The 18,613-nt window shown below is 41.5% G+C and overlaps 1 protein-coding gene across 2 annotated transcripts in view; it reads right to left on the bottom strand.

Moving 5' to 3' along the window:
• Positions 1 to 18,613, bottom strand: part of LOC148350070 (mediator of RNA polymerase II transcription subunit 13-like) — a 205,030-nt gene that overhangs the window by 125,588 nt on the left and 60,829 nt on the right. For both annotated transcript variants that reach the window (XM_088319745.1, XM_088319746.1), the window contains exon 2: positions 11,057 to 11,294. In XM_088319745.1, the coding sequence (XP_088175871.1) occupies positions 11,057 to 11,294 (238 nt within the window). The remainder of the gene's footprint in view (positions 1 to 11,056; positions 11,295 to 18,613) is intronic.

Here is an 18,613-nt window from a genome sequence, read left to right as displayed (position 1 = left end):
TTTTTGGTCCTATATTTGACATACATAAGACGCGCCGGATTATGCAATACAGCCAATTGCAGGCTTTGTTTTGCCGCTTTAGCCTATGCCAGCCTGCAAATGATAAAAAGGATCCGCCCCCTTCACCTCCGAATAACTTTAGCCAATAGTGATGGATTCAAATTATGGTTGACACATTGGTTAGCCAATGAAACGCCGGTAAATAAATCCCAGCATACACCGCGGACGACTTCGCATTCGGGGGAAAATCTAGTCAACGGCTGCTTGCATTAGTTGCAAGACTTTGCGACTTAATATTGATCCATATACAAGGCGCACTGTATTATAAGGCGCATGGTCAGCTTTTGAAATAAATAAAGGCTTTTAGGTGCGCCTTATAGTGCGGAAAATACGGTAATAGGCCTTTTTGATACACAATTTTGAATAGCATTCAAAATGTGTCACTGCTTCTGCATCTGTGTATGTTGATCATTCAAATAATTCAACTTTTGCGCGCATAAACAGCACCCAATCCATATTTTCTGACATTGAAAGGGACAGTGGGTAATAATTCACCACCAGAGGGTGCTGTAGTTAAGTACTGCACAACAACAAAGTAAGCTGTATGCACCTGGAGCGGCTGAGAAGAGCTTTAGCGGGTAGTGGGGACGCTTCTCAAAAGGCCAGTATGATTCCAAGAGAAACGGCAGTGTTTGTCTACGAGCCGTACCATGCATTCATATCATAAGTGGCTAAAGAATGAAACTGTGGAAAAAAAGTGAAAGATGTAGAACACTAAATGCCTGAAGCATGGGACTTAACAAGGTTTGCTTAAATGACAAACCGTGGAAGGTGAGTGACATTTAAAGACAAAGCTAGCTAATAATAATAATAATAATAATAGCGGCAAGCCATAGTTTCCAGCCAAGTGCATACCTGTCAACCTGTACTTTTTTGCCGTACAAAGTACGTTTATTATGCATTTTAAGACGTGCAAGACATACTAGAAAATCTGTGCGCAAAAACGCAAATTTGTCAATGATGGGTACCATCTGGTATACACTGACTAACAAAAAACGGCAAATCAATCAAGTCAAACGAGTTCGCCGCGGTGGCCTCTATCTCGGTATCGTTTTTTTTCTTTGCAAACAAAGCGAGCGGTTTGATGCTACTGTGCGCATGCATCTGCCGCCTGGGGATTTCCCATCCTGCATCATTCAACATCCGATTTCATGTGGTAGTTGTGTAGTGAAAGGAAGTCCGTCTCTTTTTAGAGAACCGGCTTTTTCGGCTCAACTCATTCAAGAGAGCCGGCTCTCAAACGGCTCACTTGCTTTGATGCATTCTATTACAAATTATGATGTGGTATAAAGAAGTTAAGAAAAGGAAGTATAAAAGGAGAAAATGAAAAAAGACAGGTTTGTGGTTATCCCTTGAATCAGTATATTACCAACAATAATTTAATGCAGAAACTGAATTCATAATTTAAATAAGAAAATTCTACTTACCGTAATTACATTTGCATGTATTTTTTCCTTCTACAGTGAACGTCCAAGCAACTTCATTTTTGAACTTTTTTTTATAATAAACCTCATTCATGTCGAGCAACTCGGTGTCTCAAAGCAAAATGTTTATTAACAATATATATATGATATAACGAAACACAAGTACAATATAACAGGTTAAACTACATAAATATACATGTTTGAAAAAATATATATATGGTGTAAGATTATTTTGTATTTTGTAAGGGAAAATACGACAGTTTTTAAGGGCATGGAGCTTGACAGGTATGCAAGTGGGTAATATGAGTGGCTCGAGAAAGAAACAGTTAAAATAATTTGAAGATGCCTGAGTGACGGATTTCGGCAACCTTCACGTGCAGGGCCAAGAAACGAAATAGCCGAAATGGGTCAGGGGTGGTATAAGCAGCTAAATTTAGTGGCTAGGGGAAGAACCTACAAAAAAAGTGAAAGATTACAAGAGCCACACTAAATCAGTCAACTTTTTCCCCACGCGTGCTTGTTTTCAGGATGAAAATAGTGGAAGTAAGAAAAGTACGATGGATGAGGAGTGAATGTTGAAGAGGATCTACAGAGCAGAAGTCAATAGAAGGAGAGGTCTAAATATAATGGAAGCTAGAGCTCTTGTTGGTGATAGGAATGAGTGGATGAGTGTTGTGAAAGGATAGTAGGATGTTTGGACGCATTCTAAAGGATGGGCAGGGCACCTGTATGATGCGGCAGGGGTAAACCAGTGAAAGCTGTCGGGCCCTGCTGTTGAACAGAAGAGTGTGTTGTGACATGGCCGCTTTCTTGTGTCCCGTTTCATCTGGAGGGACGAAAACATGACCAACCTCGGGCCAGTCCAGGCAGGTTGACAGACGCTGCAATGATGATTTCAACCAGGAGATGGTGTCAGCGAGTAGAAGATTAGTGAAGTTAGGAACAACTTTTTTGAAAACACGACATTAAAAATTCAATCCTTTTCAGGGATTTCAAGGACCCAGAGGAACCCTGTATATAGTCCACACCGGGCTTTTAAGGACGTCACTTAGTGTGAAAACCCGCTCCTTAAGGAGTTGAAGCAAAAAGACAATATCAGAGCGATGGAGCGAGCCTTTGGGGGCGAGACTCGCTGGCCCTTGGCTCTATCTCAAAGGCATCATTTATTTAGACTTAAGCAGCAGTAAAGAGATTTATCACCTTCAAACAATAGCGCCGCTCTCAACACTCAACGGCGCAGCCACTCAGCACTTCTTCACGTCCGACACTTTCGGTCAGCCGGTTCACGGACGGGCCTTGTAATTACTGCCTTTTCTTTTTCTTCTTTATCGAGTGGACTGTCACCATGACTCAGGCGGGTGAGATTCTGAATTTGCAAAGTTTTGGACTCCGAGACCTTAAATCGGTAACAAGGATCCAAGCGAACGACCAATTGTTACCTCTGCGAATACCAAAATTGTCAGAGACCAGAAACGGAGACAGAACCCACTCGCGTAACGTTACACAGTTTTATAGGGGAGAAGAGAAAGGAGCGCACACTCGATCCGGAGATCGTTGGTCGCAGGGAGTAGGTTGCTCAGCCGCGGAAGTGGGATGGTGGTGTCGGGAACGGAAAAAGTCGAAATCAAATAAATCGTAGCGGGAGAAAAACACAGGACAGGCAAAAAAGGGCTTGCTGTGTGAGAACGGAGATTTGCAGACGGACCGACAAAAGGCTGCTGACAGGACAGCGTTTAAATACTGATAGGGAGCATATCTGTCAACGAGCTTCAGCTGGCGCCCACGGGCGGGGCCAATCGGGCGCCATGGCAACCGTGGCAGAAGCTGGCGCCACACGGCAGGGGCCAATCGGGCGCCATGGCAACCGTGACAATAATGTTACAATTCATGTGTTTTAATTATTGTTGTATATTGCTCTCTGGTCTCCCGATGTCTAACATCAAGAGCTTGCAACTGGTTCAAAATGCGGTGTAAGACTTTTGACTAGGACCATAAAGTTTGACCATATCAATCCAATTTTAGCTAACTTGCACTGGCTCCCTGTCCATTTAGGATGTGACTTTGAGTTTCGGTTACAAACATACTAAAGTTTTTATGGACTTGCCCCCTCTCATCTATCTCGATTTGATTTCTCCCTATGTTCCAGCTCGGAGCCTCTGTTCGGAAAATACTAGTCTAATTGAGACTCCAAGAGCCAAGAAGAAGACTTTGACATTTTTATTGTTTAATATCTCTTGCATCCATTCAATATGGTTGGTGTAAAGTGTAAAGAAGAGGCGAGGTGTTTCTTATGAAACGAAAATGGAATAAGACAGCTTGATGCGGTTGAGAAAATGGTTGGATCGCTTTTTTTCCGCCCTTTTTCTACCACAGAGGAGGACCTCTTGAAGCTCATCTTCCAAAAGCTCTCGACACTGCCTTCGCTCCGACACGGAAGTGCCACTTCTGCGTTCTCAGCTACCCGTGACCGCCGATCATCGGATCGTGGGTGCAAGTCCTTTCCTCCTTCTAAACAAAGCTGAGTAAACGAACGCAATTGGGTCCTGTCGCCGTTCCTGGTCTGTGATACTCGAGTTAAGTTCAACCCTTGGGAGCTAGTTTGCGGATTTCCACTTTTTGCAGGTGGTCCTGGTCCAATGTTCCCTCTAAGCTGCGTGTGTGCGCAATTGCGCACTGCCCAGAGCTTTTCCGCGCACAAGAAAATCTAGCCACCACACAAAAATCAGGGCTCGAAAATTGCTAATTAAGAAGCGAATTAAGTCAAAGTTACAGTGCATGAAGGTCAAAATACACGGGTTCCCCTGACGTTGTGTTCTAAATGCGGTATTTTGAAGTCAAGGTCTAAGTAGAACGAAGTTCAGTAAAGTCAGTAGAGTTTTTCGAGAACCGGCTTCTTCGGCTCGGCTCACTATAAAAGGAACCGGCTCTTTCGGGGCCTAAACGGCTCTTCGGGTTGTTTTTGCTTCTTTAATCCCTACACGACCAAATATTATGTAAAATTGTGCACAAAATGACTTAAAGGAAGGGGGGAAATAGAACAAAAAAGAAAAAAATACCAAAATGAAAAAGTAGTGAAAAGCTGAGAAAAAAAAACAGAAGGAAGAGAAAAAAGAAGGAAAATTTCAGAAAAAAAGAAAAGAAACAAAGGAAAAAAAGCAAGAAAAAAGTAACAGCTAGGAAAAAATAAACTTTTCGCAGGTGGTCCCGGTTCCCATTAACCACGAACACCGAAGGATCCCTCTCTCTATAGCTCACGCAGCACAGCGCATGAGATGGAGTCCGACGCACAATAGATTTCACCGGCGAAGGCTAATTTGCGCCTGGGCGCCACGCTGAGTTTATTTCTCCTTCCAACAGGCTATTAGCCGACTGTGGGAGCGAATCGTCTGTCTGGGACGACGATATCAAGCTACAAAGGCAGCGCTCTGTAATACACACGCTGGAACAAAGGGCTGGAGCTGACATCTGTCAAGCATTCGCCTTTAAAGCCCTTTTCGCTATCGCCACAACCTCTGCATGCTATTTCCCACCAGCCCCCCCCTGGCTTTTTTTTTTCTCGGAGGCAGAATATTATAATCCTTCCTCCGCCTCCCCCAATGCTCTGTCTTGCCGGTGTTATGCCGAGAAATGCCTCCCAGACGAGATTTGCATCCACTAGCTACTATAACCACTTTTACCTGGTTTTATCTCACTTTTATATGACTTTTCGGGAATGTTTTGGAGAACATATAACCAAAACCACTTCGTCTTGCATTTGTTGGGAATGTAATACAATTTAAACCATTCCGTCTTTGTATTTGTTGTGGATGTAATCGAACGTTAATACACACCGTATATAAATCTTTTGAGCAGGTAACATGTTTATTTTGCCTTTTTCTACTCAAATCGCTCGTATTGAAACTGTTATGCACTCTACCATAAAGCTTATTTCAGCAGAATAAGCTTTATGTTAGAGTGCATAATGGTTGGGTAGGGTTACTTTAACTTGATTACTTTCAATGACTTTTGGATGACTCCAATACCAAATATGCTAATAAAAGACAAAAGAAACGAAATATGAATAAAATTACTAAATTTTGTGCAGTGAAAGTAACCCTACCCAACCCTGGACCGTGTGCATTACCGTTCGATTACATTCACAACAAATACAAAGACGGAATGGTTTAAATTGTATTACGTTCCCCATCAAATGCAAGACGAAGTGGTTTTGGTTATATGTTTGCCATTACATTCCCGAAAAGTGATATAAAAGCGAGATAAAACCAGGTAAAAGTGGTTATAGTAGCTAGGGGATGCAAATACCAGCTCAGTAGCCTAGATGGTAGGGCGCCCGCTTTGAGACTGGGAGGTCGCTGGTTCGCGCCTCGGCCGAGTCATACCTAAGACTTATAACATTGGTAAAAATGGCGGCGCCCTCTGTTGGCTGCGGCTGCATCGGCTCGCTACAACGGGTCAGGTGTATCGACATTTCGTTCTGTGTACATTGTTACAAAGAATGACAATACAAAGGAAATTATTATAATTATTATTAAATCTCGGAAGGGATGCATTTCTCGGCATAACTGAGAACTGTTATGCACTCTACCATAAACCTTATTATGCTGAAATAAGTTTTATGGTAGAGTGCATAACAGTTTCAATACGAGCAATTTGAATAGAAAAAGGCAAAATAAACATGTTACCTGCTCAAAAGTGATTTATATACGGTGTGCACAGGGTTGGGTAGAGTTACTTTCACTGGATTACCTTCAATTACTTTTGGATGACTCCAATACCAAATATACTAATAAAAGACAAAAGAAACTAAATATGAATAAAATGACTCCATTTTGTGCAGTCTTGCGGAGTAACGGAATACACGGAACGGCAAAAATGATGTTGGCAAGCTGTTTGGATTTATTTTCATTTTGTTTCTGTGGCATTTTATGTTCGTTTTGCCAGAGATCAAAGAGATCAAAGTAATCCAGTTAAAGTAACCCTACCCAACCCTGGTTCTGGAGTATTATTTTTGTGGTATTTCCACAGTAGAATTTCTGTAATATATCTGTAGTATTTTTCCTGTGATATTTCTGTAGTAATACATTTGTAATATAGTATGACTGTAGTGGTATATTTGTAGTATTTCTGCAGAAGTATTTATGAAGCATTTTCATAAACAAATTTTTGTAGTATTTACGTAGTATTTTTGTAGTATTACGGTTGTTTTATTTTTGTATTACTTCTGCAGAAGTATTTTTGTAGTAATTGTATAATAGTATTTGTGTAATATTACTGTAGTTCTATTGAGCAGTAGTTCTAGACCGGGTTGGGTAGGGTTACTTTAACTTGATTACTTTCAATGACTTTTGGATTACTCCAATACCAAATATGCTAGGGTTAGGGTTAGCAAGCTGTTTGGATTTCATTTTCATTTTGTTTCTGTCGCATTTTATGTTCGTTTTGCCGGAGATCAAAGAGATCAAAGCCAGGAGAGAAAGCTTACCACATGTTGTGAGTCATCATTTTATTCTTATTTACTTTCTTTTGTCTTTTATTAGCATATTTGGTATTGGAGTCATCCAAAAGTAATTGAAAGTAATCCAGGGAAAGTAACCCTACCCAACCCTGGGTGTGCATTACCGTTTGATTACATTCACAAGAAAACCAAAGACGGAATGGTTTAAATTGTATTACATCCCCATTATATTCCCAAAAAGTGATATAAAAGCGAGATAAAACGAGGTAAAAGTGGTTATAGTAGCTAGGGGATGCAAATCTCGGCAGGGATGCATTTCTCGGGCTTAGCGGATACGTTGGATCTCGGCACACGTGCGCGGCGAGATAATGCAAATGTTTCTATAAATAGGGGGCGATAGCGCTGACGGTAGCGAGACGTGCAAACACTTTACAGATATGTGCTATAGGAAGGCTCGAATGAAGGACTTTCCCGCACAAAACGCAAACACGTCTTAAACAAACGAAGGCTCGACGGCGAGCGTCGCCCGGGACCTTTTGTGTGTTTCACAACAACAACAGCACGTGGAGCGGCGCCGTTACGCTAATGTGTTTCCCTAAAAGTAAATAAATATTGAACGCTACTCCGTCATGCATTCTTTATCCGCTGCGAGAGCTTGATATGTCTGCTGCAAAGCCTTGTTTATCGAAAAGGGTTCTGCTCTGAAAAGGACGGGTGATGAGTAAATAAAACAACGTTTTTCTTCAATTATACGATTCACAGTCGGTGAATCAAGGAAGGTAGGAAATAAGGGAGGGAGGAAGGAAGGTAAGGTAGGTAGGTAGGAAGAAAAGAAGGAAGAAAGGTAGGAACAAAGGAAGGAAGGAAGAAAGGTAGGAACAAAGGAAGGAAGGAAGGAAGGAAGGAAATAAGGTAGGAAGAAAGGTAGGTAGGTAGGTAGGAAAGAAGGTCAGAAGATAGGAAGGTAGGTAGGTAGGTAGGTAGGAAAGAAGGTCGGAAGGTAGGAATGTAGGTAGGTAGGCAGGTAGGAAGGAAGGAAGGTAGGAAGGTAGGAAGGAAGGAAGGAAGAAAGGTAGGAAGGAAGGAAGGAAGAAAGGTAGGAAGAAAGGTAGGAAGGAAGGAAGGAAGTAAGGAAGGAAAAAAGGTAGGAAGAAAGGAAGGAAGGAAGGTAGGTAGGTAGGTAGGTAAGTAGGTAGGTAGGTAGGTAGGTAGGTAGGTAGGTAGGTAGGTAGGTAGGTAGGTAGGTAGGTAGGTAGGTAGGAAAGAAGAAAGGAAGGATGGAAGTTAGGTAGGAAAGTAGGAAGGAAGGAAGGAAGGTAGGTAGGAAGGAAGGTAGGTAGGAAGGTGGGTAGGTAGGTAGGAAGGAAGGAAGGAAGGTAGGTAAGCAGGAAAGAAGAAAGGAAGGATAGAAGGAAGGAAGAAAGGTAGGAAGGAACGAAGGAAGGAAGAAAGAAAGGAAGGTAGGTAGGAAGGTCGGAAGAAAGGAAGAAAGGAGAGAAGGTAGGTAGATAGGACGGTAGGAAGGAAGGAAGGTAGGAAGGAAGGTCGGGAGGTCAGAAGGTAGGAAGGAAGGTCGGAAGAAAGGAAGGTAGGTCAGAAGGAAAAAAGGTAGGTCGGAAGGAAGGAAGGAAGGAAGGGAGGTAGGTCGGAAGAAAGGTAGGAAGGTTGGTAGGTAGGAAGGTAGGAAGGTTGGTAGGTAGGAAGGTAGGAAGGTTGGTAGGTAGGAAGGTAGGAAGGTTGGTAGGTAGGTAGGAAGGAAGGAAGGAAGGTAGGTAAGTAGGAAAGAAGAAAGGAAGGATGGAAGAAAGGAAGAGAGGTAGGAAGGAAGGAAGAAAGAAAGGAAGGTAGGTAGGAAGGTCAGAAGAAAGGAAGGAAGGTAGGTAGATAGGAAGGTCAGAAGGAAGGAAGGAAGGAAGGTAAGAAGGAAAGTTGGAAGGTCAGAAGGTAGGAAGGAAGGTCGGAAGAAAGGAAGAAAGGAAGGTAGGTCGGAAGGAAGGTAGGTAGGTCGGAAGGTAGGTTGGAAGGGAGGTAGGAAGAAAGGTAGGAAGAAAGGTAGGAAGAAAGGTAGGAAGGTAAGTAGGAAAGTCAGAAGGAAGGAAGGTAGGAACGAAGGAAGGAAGGAAGGTAAGTAGGAAGGTCAGAAGGAAGGAAGGTAGGAACGAAGGAAGCTAGGAGGATAGATGTTTAGATGTCTAGATAGATGTCTAGATGATAGATGGATGTCTAGATAGATAGATAGATGTCTAGATAGATAGATAGATAGATAGATAGATAGATAGATAGATAAATGTCTAGATAGATAGATAGTTGGGTACACCTTTTTTACGGCCAAATTCAAGCACTTTTTAAGCACATTCAAAGCCAATTTTACAAACGGCAGAGGAGGCAAAGACACTTCACATAACAACGTCATACAAACTAATGCGAGCTGCTGTTACACACGGAGGAAGAATAAATGGCAATGCCATCAGAGTAGGTGCGTCAGCGTTATTTACACGCAGACTTATTTTTCTCTGTTCAATGCGTGGTCTATCAGTCAGACTGCCAGGCAATCATTTCAAGCATTTACAAGCACTTCAGCCCAAAATTCAAGTAATTAATCCTTGAGAACACAACATCAAAATTCAAGAATTTGAGGATTTGAAACACTCAATTTAATACAGTAGAACCCTGAGATACAAAGAGCGCACTATAAGACTTCAACTCCCAAAAAACCTACCTCGCATGCCTAAAAATTGTCTCTTTGAGGTGTTTGCATGTATGTAGAAATAAGTCTCTAAGATGCCTGTCTGCTATTGGTCGACGTCATACAAGATGCTGGTCTGCTATTGGTGTGCGAACATGAAGATGCCGATATTCTAATGGCTAACTTTCCTTCCACAACTCTTTTATCTCCGTTCAGGTTAGAAGTTCTTAGTCAAATGTAGGATTTAGTGCAATGCTGTTTTTTGCCACTGCTTTTATAGAGGGCTCCGCGCTTTGTGCTAAAAATAGTAACACGGCTTCGTGCCGCCATCTTGGAAGTCTGTCGATTACAAGCGGTGATAGCGAGAGGAGCAAATATTGACTCAGTTTGTCTATTTATTTACTAGCTTCGTTTGTGTACGGATTTTGTCCATCAACACTATGGAAAACTACGTGGAGAGTTTAGACAAGCAAGCACGGTGGAAAATTGGATCCCTACAAAATTAAAAACAAGGACTGGAAGTCTGATCCCGATTTGTTGCCGTGTGTGACTTACATCGAACTTGTTAACTATCTTATTTTCCACCCAAGTCCCTTTTGTGAAAATACCAAATATACCAGAGTCAAGATATGACACTTTCTTTAAAGCGATACTCCCAGATAAGCCTGCATGTCTCTCAGTAGATGTGAAGTACACTTCCAACTACAAGCCGCAATCTCTACAGCCCAAGTTCCCACTTATGTTAAGCGAATTGTACGAAGAAGATTGCCAAATGATGACTTTGGAGGACATCCGAGGACATTGTTTACCTCTAAAAGACAAAGTCACTGTGTCGGAGGAGGAAGCTAAGAATGTGGAAGTGGCAACAAGAGAACAATGTAGAATCTAACTGGTTCGCTGAACAATAACAATGAAGTGAAAAGCTTTGTGGACTTCCAAAATGGCCGCCAGCAATGCATTGTGGGTAATCTTAGGACCTCGAAGCACTCTATTAGCAATGTTTCGACTTATTACCGACACTGAACAAATGACCCATTTTTTGTTGATTTGCACCTAATACCAACTGTTTTTTCGGAGGCATACTCTTTCACTCGACAACAACCACCACAACAATGACGTCATCTCGAAGCGACGAGATCTCGTTTGCCGAGATCGGCGCGAGACCAAAACAACAATGGCGGATCTGCCTGACGAAAAGTTTGGAGTGCGGTAAATCTTTGTTAAAAAATGATAATGACAATTTCGTGTCAAAAAAGTTGCGTCCCGGGGACGCACGTTGATTTGACACGATGCGTCCCCAGCAAAAATGATGCGTCTTCGGACGCGGGCAAACCAGAACACTGCGATTGTATATTCATGAAGTCTTTTTTCCCATTTTATTACGGCGTTCGCAGGAGCGATTCGACCGCGGTCTTATCACGCAACCCTTACCTTCCAGTTCATGATGGATGACGTCGGACAGGTTGGGTTGGTCTCCCCACCAGAAGATCCAAAGCTCCTTGGCGTCGGGTTTGATTTTGCGGCGCCAGACGCAAAGCAGGTTGGCCTGCACGCAGCGCATGAAGCTTCGCAGGACCGGGTCGTCCTGGGCCGGCGCCGAGATCACCGGACCGTACTCGCCGCCGCCGCGGAAGTTGTAGCAGCGCCATTTGATGCCCGTCAAGTCCGCCTGGCAGAGGAAAGGCGATGGAGATTGAGATGTAAAGTAAAACCTCTAGACAGGGTTCGGACACCATTCGTCATGGTCAAATTCTAGCACTTTTTAAAGGTGGAGTCGTTTGAGGTGTCCTTATAGAGTATTGAATGGATAAATGAATGAAAACCTTTATTTCGAAAATAAAAATAAAAACAGGACAAAAACAATGACAACAAAATAATGGCACATAACATGTTCGAAAAGGGGTAGTCAGAAGCAGATGCTTATTTTCCCTACCCCTTCATCTTCCCTTTTAAATACATTCTCCTCTTGAGTCTTATATAACAAAATCTCACGGATATACTTATTACATAGGTCATATATCAATAATCATAATAATTACAATAATCACAGATTTTATACACTACTCTTCGTAATACCCATCCCTCAACGTCATAATGCCACTAGTTACCAAATATCACTGCGGCACCAATGATAATAACAACAATAAAAATAAACATAACAACAAGTTAACCATAGTTTTAAACTTATTTCCAATCTCACTCATATCCCATTTTCTTCATCCCTGTATTCCGCCAGTAATGTTTTTTATATATGATATATATAATAGTTGGACATTGTTTGATCTCATCTTGTAAATTATTCCAAAGTTTGACTCCACACACAGACACACACATACTTTTCCTGGTGGTTCTCACCGATGGGATTATGAATTCACGACAGCCCCTCAAGTTATAATTTCCCTCTTTCCGAGTGAATCATTTTTGGATGTTTTCTGGCACTATGTTTTTGTTGACCTTAAATAACAGTTGCGAAGTGAAAAAATTTATTAAATCATCCAATTTTAATAATTTGGACTGCAGGAACAAAATATGAGTATGATTTTGATATCCTACCCTGTGCACGTTTTTGAAGGATAAAAAGGGGCTGTAGTCAACTTTTGTAATTATTGCCCCAGACTTCTGCACAATATGTTAAACATGGCAGAACTAGAGAACAATATAATACAATGCATTATAGTTTAAAATGAATTTGGCTTTATTATTTATTGAAATATTTTCAGATACTTTAGTTTGTATGTGTCTGATGTGTGTTTTCCAGCTTAATTTACAGGGAGTGCAGAATTATTAGGCAAGTTGTATTTTTGAGGATGAATTTTATTATTGAACAACAACCATGTTCTTAATGAACCCAAAAGTCTCATTAATATCAAAGCTGAATATTTTGGAAGTTGGAGTGGGGCTTTTTTAGTTTTAGCTATTTTAGGAGGATATCTGTGTGTGCAGGTGACTATTACTGTGCATAATTATTAGGCAACTTAACAAAAAACAAATGTATACCCATTTCAATTATTTATTTTCATCAGGGAAACCAATATAACAGCTCAACATTCACAAATATACATTTCTGACATTCAAAAACAAAACAAAAACAAATCAGTGACCAATATAGCCACCTTTCTTTGCAAGGACACTCAAAAGCCTGCCATCCATGGATTCTGTCAGTGCTTTGATCTGTTCACGATCAACATTGCGTGCAGCAGCAACCACAGCCTCCCAGACACTGTTCAGAGAGGTGTACTGTTTTCCCTCCTTGTAAATCTCACATTTGATGAGGGACCACAGGTTCTCTATGGGGTTCAGTTCAGGTGAACAAGGAGGCCATGTCATTAGTTTTTCTTCTTTTAGACCCTTTCTTGCCAGCCACGCTGTGGAGTACTTGGATGGAGCGTTGTCCTGCATGAAAATCATGTTTTTCTTGAAGGATGCGGACTTCTTCCTGTACCACTGCTTGAAGAAGGTGTCTTCCAGAAACTGGCAGTAGGACTGGGAGTTGAGCTTGAGTCCATCCTCAACCCGAAAAGGCCCCACAAGCTCATCTTTGATGATACCAGCCCATACCAGTACCCCACCTCCACCTTGCTGGCGTCTGAGGCGGACTGGAGCTCTCTGCCCTTTACCGATCCAGCCACGGGCCCATCCATCTGGCCCATCAAGACTCACTCTCATTTCATCAGTCCATAAAACCTTAGAAAAATCCGTCTTGAGATTTTTCTTGGCCCAGTCTTGACGTTTCAGCTTGTGTGTCTTGTTCAGTGGTGGTCGTTTTTCAGCCTTTCTTACCTTGGCCATGTCTCTGAGTATTGCACACCTTGTGCTTTTGGGCACTCCAGTGATGTTGCAGCTCTGAAATATGGCAAAACTGGTGGCAAGTGGCATCTTGGCAGCTGTACGCTTGACTTTTCTCAGTTCACGGGCAGTTATTTTGCGCCTTGGTTTTTCTACACGCTTCTTGCGACCCTGTTGACTATTTTGAATGTAACGCTTGATTGTTCGATGATCACGCTTCAGAAGCTTGGCAATTTTAAGAGTGCTGCATCCCTCTGCAAGATATCTCACTATTTTTGACTTTTCAGAGCCTGTCAAGTCCCTCTTCTGACCCATTTTGCCAAAGGAAAGGAAGTTGCCTAATAATTATGCACACCTGATATAGGGTGTTGATGTCATTAGACCACACCCCTTCTCATTACAGAGATGCACATCACCTGATATGCTTAATTGGTAGTAGGCTTTCGAGCCTATACAGCTTGGAGTAAGACAACATGCATAAAGAGGATGATGTGGTCAAAATACTCATTTGCCTAATAAGTCTGCACTCCCTGTATTGTCTATTATGACCCCTAAAAACTTAATTTCTGATACAATGGCTATTGCAGCACCATCCATTTTTACTTCTAAATCTTGATTTGCCTTGCAATGACCAAAAAATATTACTTTGGTTTTATTTAAATTTAAAGATCATTTATTTATATCCATCCATACTTTTAGGTTAATTAGTTCACAATTAATACAGGTGACCAAATCAATATAGTTATCATTTGAATAGAAATTGTGAGTGTCGTCTGCAAATATTACTATTTTCAATAGTTTTGAAACATTAAAAATATCGTTCATATAGAAATTAAATAACTTTGGGCCCAGGATAGAACCCTGTATTAAAAACACACTTTGTCTATTAAGTATATGTTAACAATTCCCAACTGGGTTCAAAGAGCCTTGACATATATTTTTTTACAGCACCTATCTAATTTTATCATTGGTGTTTTGGCCATGAAGCGCATTAGCAGTGTCTGAAATAATGCCGGGGGCGTGCATCTTTTACGTCGGGCAGACAACTTACAAAACGTCTCTGCCCGGGTGGCCGACAACTTTTTCAAGAGAAAAAAATATATATATTCCGATATTGCCGATATTCTATATTGCCGGCAAATATATATATATATTTGGGGTTTTTTTTTTCAAATCAAAGATCTGTTTTATTCCGATTTCGAAATCCTCGTTCGGTTTGGAAATTCAGGAATTTCGGTTCGTTTAGCAATTTGCATACTCGGCAGCCAATCAGAAGCCAGCATCGAATAACTTTGTGCTTCCGGACTTTCCTGAGCGTTATAAGGTCGTGCATTTGCATATCGTTTTCCAAAGTAGACGCACAGAGAACACAAGAAAAATGGATAAGTGGTTAGGAATGAGAAGAAGAAAAGGAGAGAGGGCGGGACAAAGAAAGAAAAAGAGAGAGAGGGAGAGAGCGTGAGAAACAAAAGAGATAAAAAGTCGTGAGAGAGGGGGGAAAAGAAAGGGAGAGGAAGAAAGAAATCCAAAGAGAAATAGAAAGACCGAAGGAGAGAAAAGAGAAAAGAGAGAAAAGGAAAAAAGGAAGTTAGAGCAAAAGAAGTTAAAAAGACACAAAGAGAGAAAAAGACAAAGAGGAACAAAGGAAGAGAAAAAGAGAGACACAGAGTGGGAGAAAAGGGGTGGAAAAGAGAGAGAGAGAGAGAGAAATAAATACAAGTACAGTGTCTTTGTTCGAGGCACCTGGCTTTGGCAACATCAAGTTGACATTTTTCAACTTGCAGCTCATTTTTCTCTTGCGCTTCTCTGAGTGTTGTCTCGCGGGCCGGATTCAATCCCTTAGCGGGCCTGATCTGGCCCGCGGGCCACCTGTTTGACACCTGTGTTGTAGTACAGCTAGTGTGCAGCTAGCCGGCCGCTTTCTAAATCGCTTTCTTACTCTGAAAGAAGCCCTCCTATTATATTGTACTATTGAATTTTGACAATAAAGATCATTTATTTAACAGTAATGAAGTATTCTGTTTTTATTTGTAGACTTATAGTGTTTATTTTGTTACAATCTTATAAGCTCAGTTGGTAATTATATAATAATTATATCATTATGAGGAATCAAAAATTCAATAGTGGTCAGCAGTTGGCAATCCTAACCAAACTCCCCAGAAGAGGGCGCTGTTTTATTAGTGTTAAATCATGTCAAAATGATTAAGTACCGTATTTTCCCGCACTATAAGTCGCACCTAAAAGCCTTTATTTTTTTCAAAAGCTGACCATGCGCCTTATAATACAGTGCGCCTTATATATGGATCAATATTAAGTCGCAAAGTCTCGCAACTAAGGCAAGCAGCCGCCGACTCGATTTTCCCCCGAAGGCCAAGTCGTCCGTGGTGTATGCTGGGATTTATATACCGGCGTTTCATTTCCTAACCAATGTGTCAATCATCATTTCAATCAGTCACTATTGGCTAAAGTTATTCGGAAGTAAAGGGGGCGGATCCTTTTTATCATTTACAGGCTGGCATTGGCTTAAACGGCAAAACAAAGCCTGCAATTGGCCGAAAAAGATGAATGTGTATAGCACGTGGTTGATGGCATACAGAAAGCATTTTTTACTATACTGTATTTGTAAATATTGTATTCTCCTGGATTTACTATAAGAGGACATTGGCTGCACATTATTATGAACACAACGACTTTGGTGAGCTACTCCGGCTATATATTATCCCTGTATCTTGTTTCAGACTGAACTCGATGTTTCTGTGATAAGCGGTGCAGATAATGGATGGAATGGAGTGTCTATTTTGAAATTCAACTCAATTCCAAGTGTTTATTGTCATATGCACAGTAAAGTTGCGAGCGAAAAAGAAAATAGAAACTAAGGAATGGTTGGCATTTCTTGAATCCCAAGACTTTAACCTTCCGAATGATGGAACGATGCATTTGAGTGACACCGTCCGGACACCGCATCCGCACGTGTTCTCGACACGTATTTGCTTCTGTGCAAGCTTTCGGAATGTTAAGGGGGTAAGAAGTTGGACTGAACTATCTGACTGTTTTGTCAACGTTCCCGTTGTAGCGCCTTATAATCCGGTGCGTCTTATGTATGTCAAAAATAGGACCAAAAACTATTTATTCAGCGTGCGCCCTATAACCCGGTGCGCCTTATAGTGCGGAAAATACGGTACTCATTAAAATCAAAAATTGCATTGAAATCGCAATCGCGGTTCAAGGATCCCTTAACCGGCAGAGTCATCAAAGCACCGCTTCCTGTGCTGTGTCTTGGGCAAATTCACCCTGGTGGTGCCCATCCCTAGTAGCTATGACACTCAGGGACAGTGAATTGCCCCCCGACACGTGTCGTCTCCGCTCCCGCATCTGTTTTGTCGCCCGTGTGACTGCAAACACGTTTTCTCGGCGGGTTCGGGCGAGTTTGCACACTTCCTCGCTCGCTGACGGGTTGCATGGGCACCCTCCGCCCGCCCCCGACCGACTGGATGACAGTAGCAGTAGACGGCAGTGTCAAACGGTGGAAGGACTTTTGACATTGACTGGGAGTGACCATCAAGCGGCGCAAGCAGATGTCCCTCTCTCTCTTTCGCTCTTTTTATTTCCTGCATTCGCTTTTAGGGATGCTGCATCCTCGGCCTTGTGGGTAATTTGAGGGCGGGGCTTACTGCAGCGCCGATGTTTATACCTCCGGTTACACGCTCTGTCATTATAGGAAGGACCAGTTTGTAATTGTGGCAACGTTCTGCATGCACCCGTGCACAGTGAAGTGGCGACATTGCATTGTTGACAACTTGAAAGTTTGGGACAGAATTCTTTTAACTCGCAAATAGAGAGAGAGAGTAAGAAAGACAAAAAGACGGCGAGAAAGAGAGGGAGTCATGAAAAATGAAAGGGAGAAACAGAAAAAGAAAGAAAGAAAGACAAAAACAGAAAAAGAGGGAGAAACGGAGATGCACAAAAAAACGAGAAAAAAAGGAGTGAAAAAGACAGAACTATCGTGAGAAAGAGAAATAGATAAATAAGTTGAAAGGAAGAGAAAGAGACAATAAGAGGGATAGACATCCAGTTAGAGTGTATTTGGGAGTGACACCTGGCTTTGGCGACATCAAGTAGACGTATTGAAAACTGCAGCTCATTTTTCTCTTGTGCTTCTCTCACTGTCACGTTTGACACCCCTTAACTATTATATACCGCAACCAAAAAACAAGGTAGCTCTGACTGTAGTCCAGTGGTTCCCAAATAGAGAGAGACAGTAAGTAAAGAGAGGGAGTAATATAAAGACAGAAAGAAAAGAAGAGAAAGAGAAAAAAGTGAAAAATGGAGATAGAGAAAAAGCAGGAGAAAAAAGGAGTGAAAAAGACAGAACTAAAGTGAGAAAGAGAAATAGAAAAATAGATAAATAAGTTGAAAGGAAGAGAAAGAGAGAGAAAGAGACAAGAAGAAAGATAGACATCGGGTTACAGTTATTTTGGGAGTGAAATCAAGTGGACATGTTTAAAACGGCAGCTCATTTTTCTCTTGTGCTTCTTCACCGTCACGTTTGACACCCGTAAACTATTATATGCCGAAACCAAAAAAAAACAAGGTACCTCTGACTCTAGTTGAGTAATAAAAGAATGAAAGAGAAACAGAAAAAGACAAAGAAAAAAAGAGAAAGAGAAAAAGAGTGGGAAATGGAGGTAGAGAAAAAGCAACAGAAAAAAAGAGTGAAAAAGACAGAACTAACATGAGAAAGATAAATATAAAAATAGATAAATAAATTGAAAGGAAGAGAGAGAAAGAGACGAGAGATACACATCCAGTTACAGTTAATTTGGGAGTGACATCAAGTGGACATATTAAAAACTGCGGCTCATTTTTCTCTTGTGCTTCTCTCACTGTCACGTTTGACACCCGTAAACTATCATATGCCGAAACCAAAAAAAATAGGTAGCTCTGACTGTAGTCCAGTGGTTCTCAATTTTTTTTTTTACTTTCCCATACAAAAGTGTAATTGCACCCCCACTACACTAGGGTGCAGTGGCGTTCTCATTGGCAGAGTGTTTTAATAACATTTAGCTTCCAAGCGGTACATTAAGCACAGAGCAGAAGCATTGGTTACGAAGAGTATACATGAAGTGTAGCAGAGGCTCAAGTGACCACATTAAAAAAAAGATTTAACATGGAAGCAGAAGAAAAGACACGGGGTAAGGAGAT

The sequence above is a fragment of the Urocampus carinirostris genome, chromosome 16 (assembly GCF_059441175.1).
Source record: "Urocampus carinirostris isolate Australia breed hairy pipefish chromosome 16, RoL_Ucar_1.0, whole genome shotgun sequence".
NCBI lineage: Eukaryota > Metazoa > Chordata > Actinopteri > Syngnathiformes > Syngnathidae > Urocampus > Urocampus carinirostris.
The sequence above is the reverse complement of the archived record's forward strand: the minus strand, read 5'-3'. Positions and strand labels throughout refer to the sequence as shown.